General features: G+C 46.4%; 1 protein-coding gene across 1 annotated transcript in view; it reads right to left on the bottom strand.

Moving 5' to 3' along the window:
* Positions 1-12,359, bottom strand: part of LOC119452963 (polycystic kidney disease protein 1-like 2) — a 55,479-nt gene that overhangs the window by 15,430 nt on the left and 27,690 nt on the right. The window contains exons 17-23 of the mRNA XM_037714924.2: positions 10,409-10,644; positions 9,009-9,233; positions 7,173-7,274; positions 6,993-7,108; positions 3,029-3,194; positions 2,057-2,335; positions 183-312 (exon numbers count right to left, since the gene is read on the bottom strand). Coding sequence (XP_037570852.2) covers positions 183-312; positions 2,057-2,335; positions 3,029-3,194; positions 6,993-7,108; positions 7,173-7,274; positions 9,009-9,233; positions 10,409-10,644 — 1,254 coding nt within the window. The remainder of the gene's footprint in view (positions 1-182; positions 313-2,056; positions 2,336-3,028; positions 3,195-6,992; positions 7,109-7,172; positions 7,275-9,008; positions 9,234-10,408; positions 10,645-12,359) is intronic.

Genomic DNA, 12,359 nt, shown 5'->3' on the forward strand with positions numbered 1-12,359 from the left:
TGGACTAATGCTTCTTATATTGAGCTGTCGGTTTTTAGATGAACAAGCTACACGTAGCAAAACAGTGGACAATAGACAATGAGACAGCGCTTAGTGTGCGACCTTCGGCGTTTGCCTATAGCTTCTCTATATGCGAGTCCTTGCACTTCCAAAAGTCAAAACGCATAAGTGCATGCCGTCACCTCTTTTCTGGCGGAGGGCCTCGGTGATCCTGTTGGGTCTCTTGCGTCGAAGGCGCGACCTCCGGAAGAGCGTGATCATCAGGAAGGTTGGCGGGAACACTATCAGGTTGGCCATGATACCCACGCCCACCTGTGCACACGATACAAACGGCTGAGTGGAATACTCGCTTGGCAGGAAGACGAATACTGAGTTCTGCAATTGCAAACGCTGAAAGAAGTGTGCTCTCATTGAACGTCGTATTCATGCCACGCAGAATCCATGTGAGTCACTGTCAGACTTCACACCAACACCGAAGACACCAGAAGGGTAGGAGCGCGGCTAGTTTGGGCAAGGTTTACGAGAAAAAACATTCACGCAGAAACTCCTCCGGGGGTAAGCATTGTGCCACTGGCTCATCTTCACGCATCCCGGTGTCATTATCAATTTTATGAAACTTGATCCGGCCAGTACAAACGACAGCGCTGCCGCGACGCGAACTGCTGAGGACGGCGGTGCAAGGTGAATTGATGACGCAAGCAAAGTACTGCAGGTGGCGGTGCCAGGTGCGCTGATGACGTTCCAGTCATTACAAGCCGTTATCGGCTTTTAGCGCCGTATCCATCCGCGTCGAACTATCATGAACCATGATCAACCGTACTCCGACGGCAGCTGCGTATGGCACGGCCGCGCGCGCCGTATTTCGAAAGCGATCTCCGATGTGGACAGAGTGCGGCGAGTGCTGATAGCTTCGTGAGCGCTGTGTTCTCGCCGCTTAAGCGAGAGGAAGAACGACGGTGACTTTGCTCACTGCTGCAGGCGCTATCTCGAAAGCGGTCGCTTAAGGAACGTACGGACGGACGGACAGTTTTCCTCGTTGGGTAAGCATAAAAATGATTACGCATTTAAAAACGCGAAATAAACCTAGCTGTGTCTTTTATGCCATTTTTAATGTTAAAACGATGAAAGACACGCTTTCAGCGGCCTTAATAGAGAAACGCAAGTTCTAAATTAGAAATGTGTACTGCTTCGGGACGAATTCAGCTTAAGTGAACACAAGCTCGTCAAATATGTAGCCCCCTTCGGAAAAGAATGACGGCTACTAATGCTTGCAAGGTTTGACGCATTCGCTGCTTACTTTGCTCTGGTGGCAGTTGGCAGCCAGTCGTTTCATTTGTTGTCTGTGTGGTAGGTTTACGTTTGCAAGTAATAGTTATCACTTCCAGTCATGAATTATGACTGAGTGTCCTTAATGCCCACAAATTTATTTATGTATTCTGGAAACACGTCACGAACTTCTCTGAAAAAAGAATTGGGACCTATAGCATAAATATTTAAGGTACGCCAGACGAGTCATCATCATTACAAAAAATGATTAGAGTATTGACCTTCTGTAAATGATACATTACATCATGGAAATCACTCAAACCCTTATTACATGTAGATGCACTGGTTTATTATTATCTTCAAACGCAACAGAGGACACTAATTAACAGCTGTGATATAAAACAACAGCTTGAATTTCTTTCATACCTGGTAGTGCGCCTGCTAAATCATATGTGTTTTAATTATTTTTCGTGATAATATGACTTATGGCATTGCTTTTGATTAGCTAGTATAATATTACGTTTATATCCAGTGCTATGTTTTAAAATCTAATGCGATAGCGTTACAGACGGACCTCACCCACTTTGTAGCTAGCGAATCCAATAGGGCACTATTCGATTTGTTATTCGAAAGTTTCGAATATTAGCACACCCCTATGTGAAACGGAGTTAAGTTCTGGGCTAGTTTTTTTGTATGATTTTTTGTTGTTGTTGTCACTACTTGGAGTACTGAAATTGAAGTGGCGTGTCCACACGAATACACCGTGATTAAAACGTACAATGCTTCGTACCTGTTCTGGGCTGAGTGAGAAAGGGCCAACGTTGACGGCCGATGCGGACGGCTTGGAGGGCACGCGCCCATACCACATGGCATTCACCAGCATGGATAGGTAGAGAAGCGCCACGCAGCACGAGACGCGCTGGACGCGCGTGAAGCGGCTCTTTGGCGGACGCATGAACACGCTGAACCACAGGTGGCCGTCGGCGAGGTTCTTCTGAGACTTGAGCTGGAACAGGTGGCTGAACTCGGTCGCCTCGTCCTTGCCGGCCACGGGCAGCAACCGGTCCGTCTGCATCGCGCCCAGAGATGGCTTTCTCAGTTCAGAAGGTACGAGACACGCTGGCGGAGGGCACAGATTGATACGCCGCCAAGCCCCATTCGCTAGTACCCCATTCCAGAACCATCACGGCCTCGCTCCCTGAGTGCCACTCTACAAAGGCTATCCAGGTCAGCTCACATCCTAAGGGCACGTGGGCACGGCCGTGCTGTGGGTATGATATTCCCCTCCCTTCCCAACTGGGGGTGGGGGGGGGGGGGGGGTTGCATTATGTAAGTGTCCACCTAGTGGACGTACATGTCCATTCCGTTTACTGCTGAAGTGCTGATTGACTGGCTGGAGTACCTGCCTCCTTCTGACGCGTACCCCAGCCCAGCCAATCAGAACTATAGCAGCAGACGAAATGGACATCTCCACTAGGGGGACACTTAAAAAATACCCCCCCCCCCCCCCGCCCACGTTGCCTCTAACCTTCAATTTCCCCCTACATAGGACTGGCACATTCTTTCCAAGAGCAAGCATCCCCCAACGTTTCTAGATGCGACCAACACTGCCTAAAGGGCTACGTCCGGAAGTGCTTGTAAAAATTCACCAGTGCAGGATCCCTGAACTGAGGGTTCCCTAACCTAGCGCGGCACCTTTCTTTCCTTCGTACAAAAAACAAATCCGAGTGACTTGAGCGAAGAAGTAACGAGTGCGACGTACAAGACCGTCGTCCTTCTCGACGGCGAACCACCTGTTGGCGATGAAGTCGTAGCGCGCGTTGGTCTGCACGTCGCGCACCGATATGAAGCGCAGGTGCCAGGAGCGCATCGAGGCCTTGCCGCTGTTGTCGTGCCAGATGCGCATGTAGTTCAGGCGACCGAGAGGCCTGCGCAAAGGACGCGCGCACACAATAGGGTGAGAACAGAAGAAGCGATCAAATCACAGATTACATGTACTAATCTAAGCAAGACAGAGGATCACAGGAAGATGGAAACCAGAAGTCACCGATAATGGTCGAACGACGACTGTCCCTGAAGCCAAAGTTCATACTAGGGCACTTGTTTTCGTCATGGCAACGGGAAAGTTGTCGTTGCCCTGACAAAGACAAGACCCGGGCAGTCAAAACCACGCTGTAAGAAGATAGGTGCTCCGACTAAAAAGTACCGCCATCTACTCTTTCCTCCGCCGCCTCCTCTCCTAAAGAGCTTGCTGTTTACTTTTTGCTTGCGAAAGCCAAGTCGACGGTGGCGCACCTAGAAAGTCCACGTTGAAGCTTTCAGGCCGGGCGCGCGCCGCCGCCGCCGCCGGCGACTGCGGCTGCGCAGAGGACTTTCAACATGGCTCTGAGGCGGAAAAAAAGAAAATATAAAGAAGTGAAAAGCGCGCGCTATCATCGTCCAATCGGAGATACAGGAGAGAGAGAAGCGGCGTTTATCAAAGGATGGCGGTACTTTTCTTATATAGGGATTTTAGCTCCGACGGTGCGCCCGCGTTGGGGCGAGAGAGCGGCCACTTCGTGTGACCGGAAGTGAGCACCGCCGCTAGGGGCAGCACGTGTTCAGGAGGCCTTGGAGAAGCGGCACAACAGTGGATTATTTACGACCTCCGTCAGCATTTAAACACCCATACCCAAAGATATGCAATTTTTCGTTATTTAGACGCCAAATCCTGAGCAGGTAGAAGGTTTCATGCCACTTACAGTCAAATGCCGTCATTTCGAACACGAGAGAGACGCGTCGTCTGCTCGAGCAGACGGCGCACTGCGCTTACCGCTGCTCGCCGCGTCGGAGTCAACAATCGGAATGTCGGCAGAAATATAAAGGGATGTTCCTCCAACCAAGTAGAGTCATTTTAAGCAGGCCAACGACATATATTCATCGAAATGAAGCACTTCTGCCACGCGTGCCCATAAAAGCGCCAGCAAAGCGAGCGAAAAAGTGGCCCCCAGAACAGGTGCTGCCCCTTGTGGCAGCGGCGTGCGTAGAGTCACACTAAGTGGCCGCGCCTTGCGCCGCCGTCGGATCACCTTTCTTTTTAAAAAACACCGTGGTCAAAAGGTTGACTCTAATGATATCCCCTGTTCGACCACTGATGCACAGTGACAAAAGTCTGGAGACCAGAGATGCCGCTAATAAGAAGAAATTCGGCAGAGACACTTAAGACTGCTTCGTGTGGAAATGCGAAAGCGTTATAGTCGCTTTGGTGAACTAGGCCACACCGTCGCAGCCAGATGGCTGCGACGTGACGTGTGCAATGACGCACGCACTAGGCACACCTTTAGCCAGCCAGAATCATGGAACCGCCATGGAGTCGGGGAAGCGTAATGGTCTCGCACCTGGGTTCAATTCCCACCCAGACCAAAATTTATCTAATTTTCTTTTCAAACACATTAATTTACTCTGTTTACAGGAACCTCCCTGATTATTGTGACGTCAATCCGAACATTGTTTTACATGTTTTTACTCTTTGCGCCATCGGCCATTTTTGGTACCATCGATGCGTCACGCCTACGGATGTTCGCGTAATGGGGCATATAATGCATTCACATAAATTTTTTTCCTTCGCAGCCTAGGCACAAAGGCTGAAATAAGGTAGTACTGCCTATATGCACTTGTTTGACCAGCGTCATGCATACAGACAATTTCACGTTGCACGTCTGAGCTAGAATAAATTAATCTTTTTTCTGCCGATGCCATGGTCTCTAGACTTTTGCTCTCGACTGCATGTATACAGCGCATGAATTAAAGTACAGTGGGAATATTATGGCGCCATGTGCGTGCACGCAGATGTGGACCATCCTATGTACGGCGTCCCAGACTATCAATGACAAATGCAAGATGTCTGGTGGGAACGTGCTGTACGTAGACTTCTCAATTAGATTTTGCTTTATTTCCTTTATACTCTCAACAGTCCAACATCTGCCACGATGTGTCCATGTTTGCAACTACATATTGGCTTTAAAAAAGAGACGCAAGAAGATGTTCAGACATTGCTTTACTTCTGGAAAAATCCTCTTTGCGAAAAGGAAGAAGTCTATTTGATAGACATTGAAGCATGCATGAAATGACGCCGGGTTCCGGATTAAAAGTGTGCCACGCGAGTATTGGTGCGCACACAACCCAGTGCTACGTGCTGTGCACTGCGTTGTGCACACGTACCACCACAATATAAGAGCGGCCTGCGTACCACCCGCGAGAGCAATTAGCAACTGTGGCCGAAGCGTAGCCAAGTTGTCCAAGGGTACTAAATTCGGCTAGTTGATTTGCGAATATCGTGCGGAACACAGCACATATACGCTCCATCTTGTCCTGTATTCTGCGCTCGTCATCGTGGCAAGCTGTCCTGTTGCTTTGCAGGCGCGCTGGGTGCCCCCTATTTAATTAGGTAAGTTTAGAACTTATTAGAGCGTTTATTTAGTTCGGTTTATCCTTGGTTACATTGTGGCACAAATGAAGGGCGGCTAGCAGAAAGGTCGTATCAAGTACAGTGATGTACAACGTGTTTTTGCTACCTGTTTATCCGTGTATACCATTTAACCTTGTTTTTCTTTTCTTCTTCTTTTTTTTTTTTACGGGTGCAAAGATGATGACCAAAGAAAATAGCTCCACTCTGGCAGTTTCCTCCGGGGCAACAGATTTCCGTTATACTGGAGCGTGTAGCCAGCATGTGCGATGACACTTCCAGGCACCATAACTTGCACCATAACTCACTTCAACCACAGCCACCGGTCCCAATTTACAAAGGCCACGACAACTAACAGTCGGTGGCAGACGCCCTCAGCAAGTTGGACACGTACAGTCGTCAACTATATGAAAGGGAACATCTAATTTTTTTCAGACGCCCGTAGGGGCTAAACACACATTACCTCCATAAAAGTGTTCGATGAGACTTAAAGTTCCACAACGAAACTTATTGTATGTGTCAGGTTTCTAGATCTGAACCCATGCATCACGAGTTATTGTTAAAAAAAATGGCAATCCTTTTCGTACTGATGACGACTGTACATGGCAGCCTTTATTAAATATAAGCATATAATATAAGCCCTTTTCATGCAGATACTGCAACAGTGACTTGTGTTGTCCATAATCTATCGTTCATAGTCTTCAGCTTGGCCACTGCTAAATTGCACACTGACCAAGTTGAATGCCATCAACGTTCCAATAAAAACCTGATTGAGTATGTGCGAGTCATGCGAGACCTTGTAGCACCGCCAATAGGGCGAGGAAGAAGTACGCTAGGCACGCGGAGGAGAGCGACTTAGCAGTCGCACATCTGAGGGTATTTCTCAGCCACCACACCCACGTCTATCCCCAAGCCGGCACCCGCAATAAACACGGTGGCTACTCAATGCCACGATGTTTACTCATAAGTAGTCTTGTCAGGCTACTCATAGCCACCACATAATTGGTGACCCGGACGTCCATGCTCCCAAGATGGCTATCACCCAGCAGGGCGGAGAGCGTGTTCTTCCTCGCGTGCCAGGCCTACTTCTTCCTGGTCATCACCGCTGAAGCGCTGGCACTACAGGGCCTGCAAGTGCCGACCTAGGTCAGCTCTAGCCCACAAACACCAGAATCGTAGTGGGTTCGAGTGGAAACACGCAATAAAGAAAAAAAGCAATATGCTCGAACATGATCACTCTAGAGGCGCGCCTAAGACAGTCCAAGTTCTGAGACCCGCTCACCGAGGCACTGTCATAACGAACGTATCCGCGGCACCTTTCCGGAATATCTTGCGCTTCTGTTCCCCAAAAGTGCGCACTTCTGTTTCGTCGTCATCGCCGGAAAGGATGAAGAACACCTGAAAAGCAAAGTCGCGGTGACGTTAGCGTCGCTTCGCGTACGAGCACGTGTGGAGCTCTTACATTTGAGTCCGTGGCTGCTCCTTTCTTGTCACCCGTAAATACGGCGATTTCGTAAATATACTTGTCCTTGGGATCGTTGTCTTGGAGGGGCAATGCCCCGAGCTTGAACGAGACCAGTGAAAAGCATGTTATAGACTTGAAGAGGCGGGTAACTGCGTGAAATGAATTCTTTAGCAAAGAGGCTGAGAAGACCACAATACTATAATAGCGGCACACATCTATTATATCTGTATATTGCTTTCCACAATCCTTCACGTGTAGTAGCCACAGTAAAGCAGTAGTGAGAATGATTGACCTGACTGTCAAAACAAGCCACGTGTGATTTTCGACACTCATGTGCAGGTACTTCTTACAATACTCATTAGAAAACTCTGCATTTTCGCATATTGAAATATTACAAATGGTGTGCTGTACGTGACAAGAGGACGTGAACAATTTAAACTTTCCCGCAATCTTGGCGTGTAGGTTTCATGCAGATGTCTACGTGCAATGTGCTAATAAATCGTAGACAGTGCGCAGATCGCGATGTATACTGTAGTCGACATCATTGTTTTTGTGACAGCCTCTTTGATCTTAAAATTTCAAGAACAATTTTATATCGAGCTAGTTGTTGGTATGACAAGAATTCAGCAGGCAATATGGACAAGGATGATACACAACACACTCCTTGTTAGCAAGTAAACGCCGCATAAAAGGTCAGCAAAAAGCTAAATATTTCTCGATTTGTCATTGCCTTTTCAATGGAAATGCGTAAGCTGGAAATAAGAATTCAAAGCAAGTAAAACAAATATGTCCTGCCTTTCTACAAGGTTAAAATTAAGTTAAAATTATAAGCGACAAAACTTATCCAAAACCTTAAGAAGGTAGAAAAAAAAAAATACGTGCGCAGCACGAATTTAACTGACTCAGTATTGTTAAAGCTGTCGTACTGAAGAATAACGTTTTTGTTTTTGCAATAAGCCTGTCACTTACAAACAAAAATGGTTTAACCGACTCATAGGTTATAAGTCATTAATTTGATACAAAACTTCCAATGAACAAAAAGCGCATTGTGAATTGTTGAATACATTTTTTTAGGTGCGATGAAGGCTGATGTGTTACTTCTCGAGGCTTCGAAGAAATCGCGTGGTGTCTGAACAAAAAAAAAAAAAGAAGAATAATAAAAAATAAATAAAAGAGAGAGAGAGAGAGACAGAACGACGGTACTAGACGTTTGCGCAAATTGACACTTTTGCTCTCATGCCAGTTTAGAACGAACGGCATCACGAAGACCAAACGCACGAATTGACCGGTTGCGGAAATGTCGGTTGTTCTGAGACTCGTGCACTTTATCAAGAAAGTCATTCTTGCAAAATTAGACGCGGAGAAGCTGTCTACGATCCAATTACGTCGCTTACGGCCCACTCATAAAATTATCTACGTGCAGCAGCAGGAATTGTCTGTTCGAAGCATGTTTATCGACCGTAAGTTCGCCGCGCAGAAGCAGTATGTCACGTGGTGCTTTTTAGATCTAGTGCGCTTCTTCAGCAACTCGGTAAAATTAAACTTACAACGGATGCCGCCATAAAAACATGTAGAGATATTCCTCAATACACTTTCCAAGTTTTGTATTGACTGTCTTTAAAAGTTGGCACAACTTCGTTGAAACAAGCCGTATGCGTCAAGATTGCGTTCCGAAATTCGACTCAAGCTGTTAGCAAAGACCTGCGTATCATTCCAAATAGAACAAAACAAAAGTTAAAATATTGTGCTCTACTTTCAAAACGCAAATGACAGACGGACGGGAAAGAAGCTCAGTATATGACGGTGCTCAGAGGTCGAGAATGTCTCGGACACCTTCTCGACGTCTTTCTTGTCCTCGTAGCGTGCCCAGATGAGAAGCACGACGTAGACGAGCATGGTGATCACGACGGTCATGTAGATGGTGACGTTGTCGGCGAAGCCAGCGTTGGCGAACACGTACGAGAAGTCGATCGTGTTGGGCATCACGAAGAAGCCGCTGCCAAACGAGGTCAGGTGGTTGCACTTGCACCTGGTCACCGCGTAGTTGGCGTTCGCCACCTGCGCAGTTTATAGTTGGCCACAGCGTCGTGGCTTGTATTAAAACATCACAACACAAAAATATTGTGAAAGCAGACGGCCGTTACTCAACGGCTTGAGGGTATGTTGGTCCCCATTTTTTGGCAATGGTGGCGACAAACCCACAATGTAAAAAAAAAAAGAAGACTGTTTATATTAAGATACGAAAAGTGAACTAAAGCGAAGTGCACACTGAGCGCCCATCAGAATTTGTACTAATAATATACACTAGTAATGTGTCTGCAGCATTGCGAATTTTGTGTTATAGGACACTAAACATTAATGTAAACCTAAGATGTTGGTATTTTCTAAGAAATATGTTCAGTGTAATTTTATCCTGCCTCTATCAGCTTGATTACAATACCACCGAGAAAACGTTAAAGAAAACGTTATGCGCAACGTCAGTTACAGCAGAATGGCAGATAAAGTAAGATTTCGTTTAGGCTCCCATTTGGCATACAAAGATACTATACACTGCATCCAGATTAGCCAGGTTGGTCTTGTCATAAATATATAGAGACATTAAATAGTTTGCAAAGAGCGAAATATGCATCTAAAATTTCAGTCATATCCCCATCGTTCTATCAAAAGAACTTTTCCAGAGCCTGCATAAAGAGCGTAAGTCTAAGGTAACATGGATGCCTTAAAATGTGCAATGTGCTCGACTGGCCGCTAGCGGCGATTTTTCGTGTATTCACGGGCTTCTCTTACGCTTGGAAAAACACCTTTATGTTCCACGTTTTGAGCAATACATATCTGTATCGGAAGTTTTTCATATTGCTCTACAATTTTCTCATTGACACTTCTCATCTAATTATAATATATGAGAAGTTGACATTAATTCAGACTAATTGGGTAATTAAGCGGGCAGAAATTGCCTGAGTATCTCCAAGCGACGGCCACCAACATTACCTTGGGTCTGTCCAGCTACGTGGCATTTGCATATTTTTAATGTTTCGCTCAACTTACGTGGGACAACGGGCACAGTTACTGAAAAACTGGCGCGAGAAATTCCCTCGTGAGAATTTTTATAATCGCAAAACTACTTGATACATAAACCGCGTGAGTATAATTACAAGACTATTTGGTACAGATGTAGTACACACGAGTTTCCTCGAGTACGATTTGCTCTAAAATTGACAGCATGCTCTGCTTACGAAGCAACCGTCGGCCGACCACGTCTTCGTCTTCGAGTTGAAGAAGTAACATCCGGAGGTGTAGATGCGCACGGAGTAGTTTGTGCTGAACTCCCGGCTCACATCCGACAGGGTCAGGTTGACCGGGTCGTCCATGCTGAACTCAGGAACGCTGCCGTTCGGCTGGACCAGGCCCAGGTAGAAGAAGCCAGTTCGGTTGGCAACGAGGGCGTTGTCCAGGAATATGTCGTACGTGCCTGCCAAAGATGTTCCGAAGGAGGGATGTACAGCGCAGCTGTGGCTTTATGGCCCAAAGTAATGACGCGCTTTCTCTGCGCATGTATGCATGAATTTAAGGCAGCATCGGCATTTCTTAGGATTGTGTTACTTGTGGAACCAACTACACGATGCAAAAGGTACTCTGCGTTACGGAACCTGTGCAGACTTTCACACTGACATGTTATTCATCATCTTTAGCAAATGGGGGGCAATTAATCGTGCTCGGCGACGGCGAACGGTTAGATGGTCTCGAGTGCAGCTCCGTGGCGTAGATACTGTGCAACTATATACAACGCTACGCAAATGTACACAACGGCATACATTCAATACCATGGTAAGAACGGAACGCGACGACACAGTTTACGATGCGAGACGTTCAAAGTGTGGAGCACCTGTAGCCCTGCTTTTATTCTCGCCTCCGCGGCATCTCCCAAACGTATAGTGTCACATGAGCACAAGAGAGAGAGAGAGAGACAGAGATAGATAGATAGATAGATAGATAGATAGATAGATAGATAGATAGATAGATAGATAGATAGATAGATAGATAGATAGATAGATAGATAGATAGATAGATAGATAATGCAAAAAAGGGAAGGCGTGCAGACACGGACACAAGAGGAGAGAAGTGGCCAACACGGTCGCCGATGTTTTGAATTATGAATCCTTACCAACTAGCTCGGCTTTCTGTCGTTCTAAGATAGATAGAATTAATCAGAAAAAGTGTCTGGTGGGCTACACTACACTGGGGGAAGAGAGAAGGGGAATGGAAAGAAGAGAGAGAGAGGAAAGTGGCGAACGTGCACATCATCACAACGCGAACACAACAACGTGAAACCGCCATGAAACTATCTGCAGCTATCAAGGTTGTCGCTCCGGACGAAGCCCATAGACCAATGCCCGAATCTGTGCAATACCAGGCCAACCGAGGCAGTTTTTGTTGCCTAATTAGGAAGCATGGTAATGTTTTATTAAGCTATGTATGAGCATAACCAGTTTCGTGATGCATTAGAATGCATTCGTGCTGTTTACGGTTTCTTTCTGCTTGTATTTGGTGCTGAAACACCCTCTCTTTCGAAAGGTGTAATGATGAATTTTCGAGTCAGTGCAATTCGTGTTATGTACCGCCTCACACCACAATTTCCCCACGAAAATTATCTATATTGACTCCGGCAATTAAACTAAACTATTGCAAGCGTTCAGACGGTGTACCAGCCTCCCGTTCCCGAAAGAACAAACGAGCAGCTTTCACGGCCTCTAGACAAGAATACTAAATACCACCAAGAATCTATTAGTGCATAAAAAGCAGGGGCAACTGATATGTGACGGCAACGCATCGATTCAACCAGTCGAGGCATCTCCTTGCAAGTGTCTGCATGTTTGCCTCGCGAAACGAAGGCAGTTTTCACCTCCCTTAGAGACATTGGTCTCAATGAAGCACTTACCATGTTGCGTGTAGTTGCGTGTTCTGTGTATGTTGTGCACCTGTGACGGCGCATTGTGCATATAATTTCATTTCATCATTCTCATCTGGTTAGCAAGCTAACCCTGCCACCAGGCAAATCTCTCGAGAATTCATTAGAGCTCTCTCTCTATTTCCTTGTATTGACTCTCAGAGTCTAGTGTGGAGTTCTTTTACTTTGCTATGTTTCAACCGTTTAGCTTGTGCAGAATCTTCGTTTGAGCTAGTTGG

This window comes from Dermacentor silvarum, chromosome 5 (assembly GCF_013339745.2).
Source record: "Dermacentor silvarum isolate Dsil-2018 chromosome 5, BIME_Dsil_1.4, whole genome shotgun sequence".
Taxonomy (NCBI): Eukaryota; Metazoa; Arthropoda; class Arachnida; order Ixodida; family Ixodidae; genus Dermacentor; species Dermacentor silvarum.